This window comes from Bos indicus x Bos taurus, chromosome 8 (genome assembly GCF_003369695.1).
Source record: "Bos indicus x Bos taurus breed Angus x Brahman F1 hybrid chromosome 8, Bos_hybrid_MaternalHap_v2.0, whole genome shotgun sequence".
Taxonomy (NCBI): Eukaryota; Metazoa; Chordata; class Mammalia; order Artiodactyla; family Bovidae; genus Bos; species Bos indicus x Bos taurus.
Genome location: NC_040083.1, coordinates 73,117,017 through 73,131,800, shown reverse-complemented (window position 1 = coordinate 73,131,800; position 14,784 = coordinate 73,117,017). Strand labels below are relative to the sequence as shown.

Genomic DNA, 14,784 nt, shown 5'->3' with positions numbered 1-14,784 from the left:
ATATAAAAATAGAGTCTATGAAAGAGAAAGCATTCTGTGTGCTAATTAGAGCCCAGCTTTAGCAGATTACTCTGTGAGCAGCAGGAAGGACCTAGGGCTTCTCTGAGAGGGGGCGAGAATTTGGTAACAATGAAGATGGGACGGAAGGGACAAGGACAGTCATGGAGAAGTGGGGACCTTGGTTGGGGGTGGCTAGATTCTCTATCTTATGGGTTGTTCCCTTACTTTATGGTCAGCGTGGTGTAAGCATGCTGTTGTTAGCTGCTCAGTCATGTCTGACTCTTTGTGACCCCATGGACTGTAGCTCACCAGGTTACTCTGTCCTTGGAATTCTCCAGGCAAGAACACTGGAGAGGGTTGCCATTCCCTTCTCTAGGGGATCTTCCCAAGCCAGGGATCGAACCTGTGTCTCCTGTATTGGCAGGTGGATTCTTTACCACTAGCACCACCTTGGAGCTGCATTTAAAATAGGGATAAAATGCATGTTATAGGGTTGTAATGAGGATTAAATGAGCTAATATATGTAAAATGCATTAACATAATGCCTGTAACATAGTAAGCCTTCAGTACATTCTAACAGCTATCATAACAATTTTCATTGTTGAATATTATAGCCACTAAAAATCCTCTTATTAAAGAAAAAGTCTTCAGAAATTGCTGACATTATAGTGTTAAGCAGGGAAAAAACAGTTTATGGAATAATTCAATTACACCCACAGCTATTCTTACATGTGTTTCTGGGTGAGATGGTAATATGAGTGCGTATGTCTGTGCTCAGTTGCTTCGGTCGTGTCTGACTCTTTTGCAACCCTATGGACTGTAGCTCGCCAGGCTCCTCTGTTCATGGGATTCTCCAGGCACGAAAACTGGAGTGGGTTGCCATGCCCTCCTCCAGGGGGTCTTCTGGACCCAGGGATCAACCTGTGTCTCTTGTGTCTCCTGCATTGGCAGGCAGGTTCTTAACCACTAGTGCCACCTGGGAAGCCCCGGTAATATGAGTACAAGTGTTTAATTGGCCCCCATCCACAATTTATTGAAGGATATTTTCAAGAAAGCATAAAACTAAGGGAGACCTGGTATTTGTGTGTGAAGCTAAACTGGTCTCATCACAATGCTAGAGATTCTGTGTCCCTCTGCATGCAGGCAGGGTTGTGTTGGAGGATGTGACATTCTGCTCATGGGAACAGATGAGGCGAGCCAGGAAATCAGGGAGAACCCTGACAAAACCTCCCAGGTGCCCCCCTCAGAGTGAGGACAAGGGACACAGCACAAACTTGATCTAGAATTCAAAAAGAATACTCAAAAATTCTGTGTCCAGAGAAAGTGTCATTAATGTGTGAGGAAGACAGAAAGATATTCTCTTATTTCAAGGGCCCTGACAGAATTCGATTCTTATTCCTGCTAAAATAACCTGACTTCTGGAGAATTGGATCAGTCAAGAATGGAAAAGTTATGGTTCCACAGGACCACTGGTTAGCAGAAAAAGTGGTTAAACATACAGTATCTGAATTATTGTTAATATGAGGACATGGTTTAACAGAAATATGGAAATTAATGTCTAAAAGAGACAGATCATAGAAAATCTAGTAATAGGAATATTAGCTGAGGAGGATAAACCATTAACAAAAATGTAAAGGTAGGCAGAATGAGGTGGAGGAATTAAAGGTAAGCAACATTTTGTATATGTGGAGGGGCTCCATAGACTCAAGCAATTAGGAAAAGCAAAATATTTTCAGAGAAAGTCAGAGGTACTATTCTAAATTAAAATAGAGTGTTCATCTTCCTAGTCACTAGAGAAAATATATATACATTAAAAACCTATTAGACATACAAGGAGCATGTGGAAGGGTAAATTTATAGCAGCAATTATGTAGAAAATATGTTAAATAATATGATCAAAAAGATATATTAAATAATACATTTAAAGCATTTCCCATGGAACACAGACAAGACTAATATGAATTCACAAAAAAACTTAATAAATTCCAAAAGGCAGATATTCTATACACCACCTTTTTTAATCCAGTGCAATTAATTAGAATAAATAATTAACAATTTAATACTCAATCACCTAGAAATCTTAGGATATTCTCTTTGGAACTAAAGGAAGACAAAATTAGAAATAGGACTGTTCAGAAAGTGTAACAAAGTTGGTGTCGGTGGTGGGGTTACCGTGTGGAGAGTCATAAATAGGAGATTAGAAATTTTAAGCAAATACTATAATAAAATTTATGCTAAAACATTTAAAACCTTAATGAAATGCATGATTTCTTTTTAAAAAATAATTTTATGTATTATATTTTGTTTTTGGCTGTGCTGGGTCTTCATTGCTGCACGGGCTTTTCTCTAGTTGCAGTGAGTGGGGGCTACTCTCTAGTTGAAGTGCGTGAACTTCTCATTGCAGTGGCTTCTCTTGTTGCAGAGGGTGGGCTCTAGGGCGTACAGGCTTCAGTAACTGTGGCACAGGGGCTCAGTAGTTGCAGCTCCCAGGCTCCAGAGCACAGGCTCAATAGTTGTGGTGCACAGGCTTAGTTGTTCTGCAGCATGTGGGATCTTCCCAGATGAGGGATTGAACCTGTGCCTCTTGCATTGGCAGGTGGATTCTTTACCACTGAGCCACCAGGGAAGCCTGAAATGCATGACCTTTTGATGGCTGATGGCTATGTGGTGTCAGTAACATGAGACTGCAGTATCTTGAATGGGAGGAGTCTATGAGCCATCCATGTGGACATTTCCAGCCAATACTTGGAAAAATAAGGCTGACTCTTGGGCAAGTTACCTGAACTGCAGATAAAGATTTGTGACAGGATGTAGCTTGACATGGGAATCATGTGGGCACTCATGAGGTTGCTGAGGAAGAAGGTATAGGCAAGCAGAAGACTGCCTTGGCCACAAGAAACATCAGCATTTCTTGTTGCCTTGGCAACAAGAAGCATCAGATGGACAGAGGAAGAGCAGTCCTCAAGGTAGGCTGAGACGGCATGACTAGAGTGGTAGGGTGAAACAGGGCAATGTGCATTCAGGAAAGTCAGTGAGTGGACATATTGCCAGCAGGAGAGTGGTGTCAAATGCTAACTTGAGTTTAAGGTAAGAATGGAAAAGTTCCTCTTGGTTTGGCTGCGATGTTATTGGTGACTTTGAAAAGAACAATTTCACTGGGGTTCTTTCTAACTTTTAGTCAAGAGATACTACCCATGCTATATAAATTTTATAGTACATAGGATAAAATATAGAAAGCTTCTCAATTTATTTTTCAAAGTGGGTATAAAATAAAAATCAATCAGAAGCCAAATACACCATGCACAGTATCCCAGTTATTAATATGGGCACACAAATACCAGCAATAATAAAAGTAACAGATGCTTGTTGAGGGCTCAGAATGTGCCAGGTGCCATTCTCAGTGATGTAATTGATTTCATCCCCACACCAGCAATCATAAGAAAATATTAATGAATTGCATTCAGAAATATACTAAGCAAATTATATACTGCATCCATGAGTTGCCATTTAATTGTGAAATATTGAGAAATATATTCTAAGGGGGGCTTCCCTGGTGGCTCAGAGGTTAAAGCGTCTGCCTGCAATGTGGGAGACCCAGGTTCGATCCCTGGGTTGGGAAGATCCCCTGGAGAAGGAAATGGCAACCCACTCCAGTATTCTTGCCTGGAGAATCCCATGGAGGGAGGAGCCTGGAGATTTCATATGATTGTAATTTTCTAAAATTCTAAGAATTTCTGATAAAAGCCCTTATCAAAGCATGATAACTAAAGTGAAAATGTTAGTCACTTGGTCGTGTCCAACTCTTTGCAACTTCATGGACTATATAGCTTGTCAAGCTCCTCTTGTCTGTGGAATTCTCTAGGCAAGAATACTGGAGTGGGTATCCATTCCCTTCTCCAGGAGATCTTCCCAACTCAGGGACTGAACCCAGTTCTCCTGCATTGCAGGCAGATTCTTTACTGTCTGAGCCACCAGGGAAGCCCATGATATATAATATTTATAAATAAATTTTAAAAATGATAACTAATATTTATCTCAAATATCCAATATCACATTTGGTATGGAAGTGTGTCATTCCCGTTTAAAGGGGGACAAAAAGCAAGAATATCCACTATCATCCTTTTTTCAGATACTTTTTGGGAAGTTTCAGCCAATACAAGGATGACATTAAGAGAACTAAATGGAATTAATATACTTATCAAAAGAAGACAAGCTGATCATGAAGTGTAGATGCTCTGAATGTTCAAGCCTAAGAATAAACTGGAAAAAAACACATTTGTCAGGGGTTACCATTGGTTACAATCTTTTATTGCAAAGAACTGTACTGGGAACATGATATACACTGTTTCATTTAATTTTGACAGCAAACCCATGAACTAGATTTTAAACAGAAGCTCACAGAAATTAATGGTAGAGCTGGATTCAAACCCAAGATCCACTTGACTCTAAAGCTGATTCTCTTAATGACTATACCATATACTGCCACACACTACCCTTCGCACACTGCCTATGCAGACACATAAAAACCAAAGTTTTTCTAGGTGCTAGTAAAACTCGTAGAAAATGTGATGAGGGAGTAATCATATTCACAATAAAATCAACAGACAATGAAATACATAGCAAAAAAAAAAAAAAAACTTGCTACCTAAATAGTGAGCAGTACACATTTTACTGGTAGACCTAAAGATTTCGTATATTTATAGTTATGTATACACAAATACCCCCTGACCCACGTGTGTGTGTATTTGCCAGATCTTGGAGCTGGGATGGTCTTTCTACCTATAATACCTAAGAACAAATTTGGATATGTTATTGTAACATGGTGATAGAATGTTAAAAATATTAACATGTAAAGTGTTTTTACAAGTTAAAAAAGGCCTATTTCTCAAAAGAAATGAGTACAGAAAGTATTAATAAGCAGCTCATAAAAGAAGAAATCAAAATGTTCAGCAAGTATAAGAAAAAACTCTTCAATCTCACTGATGAATAAAGAAATAAGTTTAAATGACCACATGCCCTGCTGGAGGGAGTATAAATTTATATATTCTTCTAAGGAGTGACCTGACAGTATGTGTAAGTGAAAGTGAAGTCGCTCAGTCGTGTCCGACTCTTTTCGACCCCATGGACCGTGTAGCCTACCAGGCTCCTCTGTCCATGGGATTTTCCAGGCAATAGTACTGAAGTGGATTGCCAAGGCCTTAAATCTGAATCATAATTTTTGGTCTAGTAATTCTAGTTCTTGGAATTTTCCAATTGAAATAATCAAAGTTATGCACAAAGGATAATTATTGCTCTGATTTTTATAATAGTGAGAAATTAGGACCATGTTAAATACCAAACATTAGGAAGCCATTTAAATAAATTACAGACCATGTCATGGAAAAAATATGCACAAATTTTAAATAATGTTATAAAAGAATATTTAATAACCTGGGGAAAAGTTTGATATATTGTTAAATGAATAAAAAGTAGGTTATGTAACAGTGTGAATAGTATGTCTCTGAATAATTTTTAGTATGTGTGTGTGTTTAAATCTTGGAGGATATATACAAAAATGTTAACCCAGATCATCTCTAAAATTATGAGATTATGGATGATGTTATTTTTCCTTCTGTATTTAAAAATTTTAATAATTTCTTTAAAGAAAAAGTGTTGCTTTGAGAATTCAAATGATAGCAACAAATATTCATAGAACATATATGCAAAAAGGAAGATTAAAAAGAAAATACACCCTCTTGTGTTTACTGCTGCCTAATGGGAGTGGAGGTGATTATTATTTTATCCTTTCTATCTTTTTCCTTTACTTTGATCACGTATTAATTTTAAAACCATAAAATTTAAGCAACCAAACTTTTAAAAAGTAAAGAAAGAGAGGAAGAAAGACAAAGGATAAAGGAATCAGTCCCCCAAAACTCTTTAGCATAGTAGAAGTGCTGAAATAAGTCCTTCATTCATTCATTCACTGTCTCACTCATTTCACAATTGCTGACAGTAAGTGCCAGCTATGTGCCAGGCACTGTCTCTAACAATGAGAACACAGGAGCAAAGTACATGTGAGTTCTGCTCTTATGGAACTTGCAGTACCTGATGGAGCCTGACATGAAGTGAATGTACGTGTAACAAAATGTAATTGAAAATTCTGGAATCATATTATGCATAAGAACAGAGTTTTGTAAACTCACAAAAGATTTATAGATGTATAAATATAAATATTTAAGAACATAATTAAGAAAAAGTGATATTTAGGGGAAGAATTACTAGATGATGAGACATTGGGGAAAAGGCAAGGAGGGAAGAAAGGAAAGGCATGCTGCTGCTGCTAAGTCGCTTCAGTTGTGTCCGACTCTGTGCGACCCCATACATGGCAGCCCACCAGGCTCCCCCATCCCTGGGATTCTCCAGGCAAGAACACTGGAGTGGGTTGTCATTTCCTTCTCCAATGTATGAAAGTGAAAAGTGAAAGTGAAGTCGCTCAGTCGTGTCCGACTCTAGCGACCCCATGGACTGCAGCCTACCAGGCTCCTCCGTCCATGGGATTTTTCCAGGCAAAAGTACTGGAGTGGGGTGCCATTGCATGGAAAGGTATTAATACTTTATTGTCTTCAGAAGAAACTGGGATGGGATATGATTGATTGTGTAATGTTTCTGAGTAGTTGAGAGTGAGCAAAGAATGATAAGTGTGTGCACTGAAGGCAGAAATGATAAAGTAATTATAATAATCTTGACATTTGAGGCATCATTCTAATGACTAAATTACTATTAATTCTAAACTTATAAATGTGAATTAACCAATGTCAATAGCAAAAATCCTTAGTTGATTGAAACAACTGTGTCAATTCTTAGAAAGATAATATCGGAACCTTTCTATTATTCATAGCAGACTTAACCAGATACCTTGCTCTATGGCCAGTTTACATCCTCAAGAAGAGGACTTTTGTTTTTCAGCATTAAATGAACCCACCATAGACTATGGCTTTCAGAGACTGCAGAAGGTCATCCCAAGACATCCTGGAGATCCTGAGAGATTAGCTAAGGTAATACACTTTGGAAAATGACATGTGAAAACCTTCTTGTAAAATTTCAGTAAACTTAGATAAACCTAGAGACTTAGGTCTCTTTAAAATTAAGTTAGGCATCCCTTGTCCGACATACAAACTTTCAGTTCTAAGATGAGTGATTTCTGGGGATCTAATGTACATCATGGTAACTATAGTTAATAATCCTATATTGTATACTTGAATAGGTCTTAACAATTATCACCACAAAATGAAAACAAAAAAGGTAATTACTGTGAAGGGGATGGAGGTGGTAACTAACATTATTGTAGTAATCATTTCACAGTATACATGTGGCTCAAATCATCATGCTTTGTAGTATCAACTTACACATGTTGTATGTCAATAATATCTCAAAAAAAGCTGGGGGGAATCAGTAAATAAAGGAGCATATAATTTCTGGAGGTGTATACTCTATAAATATTATAATATTACTATATAATGTTTTTTACAAGAGAAACTACACTTTCAACGTCCAATATAGTAACTCCCAGCTTGCTGGGCTGTTGGGCCTATAAGATGAAGCTAGTCCAAATTGAGATGTACTATAAAACATGCACCAGATTGAAAAGACTTAGTATGAAAAAAAAAGAATACAATCTGTCTCATTAATTACATGTTGAAATGATAATATTTTGCATGTATTGGGTTAAATAAAATATAATAAAAATTAAGTTAGGCCTTGAAATTGGGCTAAGCTTGAGGTACAAGATGCTCATAAAATATCTACTAACTATGGAATATGTTATGATGAATCTCTGAGCAAATACAAAATCTGAAAATTTGGACCTGTGAGTATTCAACTTATAAAACACTGCCAACTTCATGAAAAATAAATAATTGAAAAATTGTCTGAAAGTGTAAGTTCCAATTCATTTTTATTTAAATGTAATTTTATTTACCCATTATTACAGGGACATATTAATCCACAATCAAGTATTCACTGAGGGCCCAGTACATACACAGATATTCATGGAAATGAAAAACACCCATATATTAACAAATTTCTATAAAATGAAAATATCATGTATGAAACGAGATGCCAGTCCAGGTTCAATGCACGATACTGGATGCTTGGGGCTAGTGCACTGGGACGACCCAGAGGGATGGTATGGGGAGGGAGGAGGGAGGAGGGTTCAGGATGGGGAGCACATGTATACCTGTGATGGATTCATTTTGATATTTGGCAAAACTAATACAATTATGTAAAGTTTAAAAATAAAATAAAATTAAAAAATAATAATAAAATAAAATAAAATTGAAAAAAAAATGTATCCCTTTTAAATGAACTTGCTCACAAAAATTCTATTGTATATCTGGCCCATTATTTTCACTTTCTTTATTTAAAATCACATCAGTTTATTAGGTATTGATTAATGAGAAATTATGAAGTTTCAACATTTACATTTGCCCTTAAAGCACAAACATTACAAAATTCCATCTTCTCTTTTCTGTAGTGAGTGAAATTCAAGTACTGCAGTTGCTGCTCCATTGCACCTTTATTTTCCTCTCAGAAAAATCCCCAGCCCCCCCATTAAATTAGATGATATCTGGAAAGTAGGTTAATAGCAATTTAAAAGGCTGTTAAAAACAGGAGGTGGAAAAGACACAATGAGAGGAAAGGGATTACTGATTACTAATTCTCTCTGGTTAAAGTGAACAGGGGGAAATATTATTGAAAGAATTCATCTTTATTAGAGTAAAATTTTGCAGAAGGCATTGCCAAGATCATTTCAGGACTCTGGACAACTCCTTGGCAAGCGGTTTGACTCAGGCCAGTCAATCAATTTGAGAATATTTGGTTAATTAGAGTACCAGATTTTTTTTAATGGAATAGTCTGAAAGTAGTTTTTAATGGAACTCCCATGACATTACTAATGTTAACCAACTCCACCCTTAATCTGGTTGCTTTTTGTCTTGGTAGGCCAGCTCTTTATGGAGCCTTTTCAGTGAGATGAATTTCATGCAGATACATATGTATAGAGGAGTTTATATGTGTTATTATTTATTTTCTACCTGTCAAAGTGAATAGAAGACATCATGGCTAGTGACTTACATTTTAGGGGGATACCCGGACTTTTGATTTTTGTAGGTAATTTTCCTTTGTGTTGGCCAGTTGAGGTTTTACCTTTGCTGATATCCAGCTTTCTTTTCTTTTTCCAGGAAATGCTATTGAAAAGAGCGGCAGATCTGGTGGAGGCGCTCTATGGAACACCACACAATAACCAGGTTAGAAGTTCACATCTCACACTCTCTTGAGATTGATTCTTTTCTTTTCTTTTCTTTTTTTTTAATTCAAGTATACTGATCCTGGGCTGGGAAGATCCCCTGGAAAAGGGAAGGGCTACCCACTCCAGTATTCTCGCCTAGAGAATTCCATGGACAGAAGAGCCTGGCGGGTTGCAAAGAGTTGTAAAGAGTCAGATGCAACTGAGCAACTCGCTTTTTTCACATAGTTTATGTAGTTGATTAAGCCCAATTCCTCACTTGATAGTTCAAATGGTAAAGAATCCACCTGCTGGTGCAGGAGACACGGGAGACATGGGTTCGATCCCTGGGTGGTGAAGATCCCCTGGAGGAGAGTATGGCAACCCACTCCAGTATTCTTGCCTGGGAAATCCCTTGACAGAGGAGCCTGGTGGGCTACAGTCCATGGGGTCAGAAAGAGCTGGGCACAACTGAACACACACCTGCCAGCACAGCTGATTTACAATGTTGTGTTAGTTTTAGGTGTGCAGAAAAGTGATTCAGGTATATACACACATATATATCTTTTTTCAGATTATTTTTCCTTCCAGATTATTATAAAATATTGAGTATAGTTTGACTCCTGTTGCTCAATACAAACACTCACCTCCACCTGCCATTTTGTAGGACATCATTTTGAAGCGAGCCGCGGACATCGCTGAAGCCCTCTACAGTGTCCCCAGGAATCCCAGCCAGATCCCAGCTCTCTCCAGCTCCCCGGCTCACAGTGGCATGATGGGCATCAATTCCTATGGCAGCCAGCTCGGGGTCAGCATCTCAGAGTCAACACAGGGAAACAATCAAGGTACTGCCTTTCTCAGACTCAAAATACAAACATCTTATGCATTTAAAAGATTGGCTCTGCTGGAGTTGAAAGAAGTGAATGTTTGATTCTTATGTCATGAAAAGAGTGTGTCCTACTCACAACCAGACAAATCAAAATGATTGCCTGAGGAAACCCAGAAAAAATGCTCCATCAAAGTGATTCAAAGTACCAGAGAGGGTGCAACTCTCTGTCTGAGCCCGCCTGTGTGTCTCTCCATACTTGTTTTCCTCCTAATAAACACTTTACTTGTCTCACGACTCAAAAAAAAAGAAAATGTGTCCCAGATAAGCAATGCAGTGATTGGATTATCTCAACATTAGATGTAGTGTTAGAGTTTCAGCTTTTTAAGTACCAGGTAGAATACTTCAATGGAAATATTTAAAGATACGATGAAGTATTATGAATTTAGAAGAGTTTAGGCTTACTGCAGCCAGATATACAGGTATTATTTGAATAAAATGTACACTTCTGTTATTGTAATCATCAAAATGAATAATGGAAAGAAGCAGAGTTATTGCCATTATTGTTACCTGCACCCAAATTACTAGTACCAAGGGTGGGTGGCTTATATTTGTTTGGTAACCTCTGTTTGTATATTATCTCATATATGAATATATACAAATGTATGCAAATAAATGGGAAACTCAGGTGGCTCAGTGGTAAAGAATCCGCCTGCCAATGTAGGAGATGTAGGAGATGCAGGTTCGACCCCTGGGTTGCGAAAGATCCCCTGGAGGAGGAAATGGCAACCAACTCCAGTATTTTTGCCTGGGAAATTCCATGGAAAAAGGAGCCTGGAAGCTTCAGTCCACGGGGTCACAAAGAGTCAGACACAACTTAGTGGCTGAGCGCACACATACATAGATACAAATATATATAGACAGCAACACAGCTAACTGTGCTTTCATATGTAAAACATATTGTGTAAAGATTTTAGTCACTGAGATTGATTTCATTAAGGTGCTACATTTATCATAAGTCATTTTTTAAAAGGAGTAAATGTTTCTGCTGATATCCCTAACTTTGGGATCATTTTACTTCTAATTTTATTCATCCATTACAAGGGAATTCCTCACTCTCATGCCCAGGGCAAGTTCTTCTTACAGAAATGTGGGTGGGACATTATTACCTTTTGTCCCCCCAAATTTGTGTCATTTCTTTAATACCTTTAGAGGCAGTTATCCAACATGGGTTAGTTCAGGCTAGATTAGGTGATGTCTCTGCTAGGGTTTCAGAAATATGGGGAGAAGCAATTCTGCTTATGGACTGGCTCTCCCTTGCATTCCATTGCTGATGCTTCCAAGTCTTTGGACAGCCCATTTAGATGAACTTGTCAATGCATTTTGAAAACACACCCCACCTCACCCAACAGGGCACAGTAACAGCTTCAAACTTCTATAGCTGTGATCAGTAGAATGCTAGTGGCCCTTGCGATGTTACTAGAACTCCTTTCCTTACCACACCCAGAAAAGATGCTCTGGTGCGTGAAATTTGGGAAACACTAGGTTAGCAAAGTTAAACCAGTTTATTTATTCTCTGTTGTTGCTCAGTCCCTAAGTCATAGCCAACTCTTTGTAACCCCATGGACTGCAGCACAACAGGCTCTCTATTCTTCACTGTCTCCTGGAGTTTGCTCAAATTCATGTCCATTGAGTTGGTGATGCTATCTAACCGTCTCATCTCTCCCACCCCCATCTCCTTTTGCCTTCAATCTTTCCAAGCATCAGAGTCTTTTCCAATGAGTCAGCTCTTTGCATCAGGTGGCCTAATTATTGGAGCTTCAGTACCATATATGAATCTTCAATGAATGGCCACCGTATGCACCATCTTCCAAGCTTCATTTGACCAGAGAATGCTTTTCTCAGTGACACCCATCAAGTATCTCAGGGGGCTTTAGTGTTACATGAGATATGATTTGGGAGATGTCACTGCACACTGCCCCTTAGTCAACCACTCCTTAGTGTGAGTTGGAGATGTTGACTGCAAATGGGAAAGAGGAGGAAGGTTTTGTGCAGAATGGGGAAGAGATAGGAAGGTATGACAAGTCTGAAGACAAACTGCAGACTTCCCCCTCCAGCCCACAGTCAGCCTGGTGGAATTCTACAGACTGGGAGCTTTGTGCACCTACGCTGCCATATTTGGTCTCTGCTGTGTGTGTGAGTGCGCCTGCGCATCCAGGCTCATTTATCTGGGCTTTTCTTTGTTGTCCAGGATACATCCGAAACACGAGCAGCATCTCTCCACGGGGCTATTCTTCCAGCTCCACCCCCCAGCAGTCTAACTACAGCACCTCCAGTAACAGCATGAATGGCTACAGCAACGTCCCCATGGCCAACCTGGGTGTTCCAGGGTCACCGGGATTTCTCAACGGCTCCCCCACCGGCTCCCCTTATGGAAGTAAGTGCCTTGTCCCTCAGGCCAGCTCTCCCTGCCTCTCTGTCCCTGGGTTTTACTGTCTAGCCTTTTAAGAGACAGTAGCATATCTGCATTTTAGACTCACGGAGGCGTGGTCCAATTTCCTGATGAAACATCCTTCCTGCCATTTGTACATCTCCTTTAGTGGACTTGGGCTTATTGGTTTGTGCTGTGCTATGTCGCTAAGTCGCTTCAGTCATATCTCTTTGTGATCCCATGGACTGTAGCCCACCAGGCTCCTCTGTCCATGGGATTCTCTAGGCAAGAATACTAGAGTGGGTTGCCATGCTCTCTTCCAGAGGATCTTCCCAACCCAAGGATTGAACCTGTGTCTCCTGCTTTGGCAGAGGGTTCTCTACCACTAGCACCACTTACTCAAAGCCTTTCAAGAGAAAGAAAAGGAGTGAAACTATTTATTCCCTTTTTACAGAGGAGCAATAGATGTGATTTGTGTGGATGGGAATGAGGAATTAAGACTCCATTTCAGTTAACATGCTGTATGCTTTTTTTAAAAATTTTATATATATATATATATTTTTTTAATTTAAATTTATTTAATTGGAGGCTAGTTACTTTACAATATTGTATTGGTTTTGCCACACATCAACATGAATCCACCACGGGTATACATGTGTTCCCTATCCTGAAGCCCTTCCCCGCTCCCTCCCTGTACCATCCCTCCGGGTCATCCCAGTGCACCAGCCCCAAGGATCCTGTATCGAACCTGTATACTTTTAAAAAAATTTATTTGGCCATGCTAGGTCTTAATTGTGGCACACAAGATCTTCAGTTCCTTGACTAGGGGTCATTGAACCTGGGTCCCCTCCACTGGGGCCGTGGAGTCTTAGCCACTGGACCACCAGGGAAGTCCTTCTTCCTTAGGCACTTTCAGATATAGTGTTTTATTTAATCTTCACAAGAACTCTCTGAGGTCAGTATTACCTTCTTGTCATCGGCAAGGAAGTTTAGGTACCCAACAGTTAACTGACTTACCCAAGATCACATAGCTAGGATATAGCAGGGCAAGAATCTGGACAGAGCAGATAGCTTCAGTTTTTCTGTGTAACACATCATCTCCCTTCTCACTTTGCTACATGGCTCTTACCTCCCTTATGTACCTCCAGAGAGATGGAACTTGACTGCTGGTGACTGTGAAATATATGGAGGCAGAAGCTCTTAGTCCTAATCTGTGAATTAACTGCAAGCTAGATGTACTGTGTGCATGCTAAGTTGCTTCAGTCGTGTCCAACTCTTGGTGACCCCATGGACTGGAGCCCACCAGGCTTCTCTGTCTGTGGGATTCTCCAGGCAAGAACACTGGAGTGGGTTGCCATGCTCTCCCTCTAGGGGATCTTCCTGACCCAGGGATCGAACTTGTGGTTTTTACATCTCCTGCATTGGCAGGCAGGTTCTTTACCACTAGTGCCACCTGGGAAGCCTAAGATGTTCTAGGAAGTTATGAAAACTCATTTGCATGGCACCGGGGGCCAAACTGGGGCCTTGTAGAATCGTCCCAGGAGGCTGAGAGAAGATGCTTTTCATACCCCAGATAGGGACCACTTCAGGGCAGAGGATAAGCCGTCCTGTAGAGTCTGAAGATTGAGTGGTGTGTCCGTGAAATGCCACAGCTGATTGCAAGGCTCTGCTGAGAGTCCTCTGTGCAGCTCTCTCTGCTGAGAGTTCTAGTGCAGCTCAGGACATAACGTGCTCAGGTCTGGAGGCCACCGCTCTTAGTTTTAAGGCCTCTGGTTCCCTGCGGACACCCGCCTAGGAGATATTTCTGGATTATCTGTTTGATTCATTACACTCAGCACTCTGCTTTGTGTGGTGAAGATACAGTAACAAGTCGCAGAGGTAGCAGAGGTTGGTTCTTCCAGGACAACGAAACTCTTGTTATTGTAGATGTTACTGAAAGACTGTGTGGGGGAGTCTGGCTGCTCACCTCTCAGAAGCCAATAAACAGCCCAGGTTGGTGGAAAGGAAAATTTGCTTTATTTCAGATGCCGGCAACCGGATGGGGTTGGGGGAGGGTGGCACACGTCTGTCCAAAGGCTGACTCCACCACCCCTCCTCCCACTGGGAAGCATTGGGTCAAGAGCATTTATAGACAGAAGGTGGGCAGGGTCGGGGGACAAGACTAAACCTAGAAACAGTAGTCAGCTCTGACAAGTCAGCTTCAGATTGGTCCATGGTGGTCTGACCAGCATCATCTTGGTTGTTTCAGGTACAGTTAATCTTTAC

General features: G+C 40.0%; 1 protein-coding gene across 1 annotated transcript in view; it reads left to right on the top strand.

Moving 5' to 3' along the window:
* Positions 1–14,784, top strand: part of EBF2 (EBF transcription factor 2) — a 222,376-nt gene that overhangs the window by 188,775 nt on the left and 18,817 nt on the right. The window contains exons 11-14 of the mRNA XM_027549951.1: positions 6,946–7,034; positions 9,219–9,284; positions 9,930–10,107; positions 12,340–12,525. Of these exons, the coding sequence (XP_027405752.1) occupies positions 6,946–7,034; positions 9,219–9,284; positions 9,930–10,107; positions 12,340–12,525 (519 nt within the window). The remainder of the gene's footprint in view (positions 1–6,945; positions 7,035–9,218; positions 9,285–9,929; positions 10,108–12,339; positions 12,526–14,784) is intronic.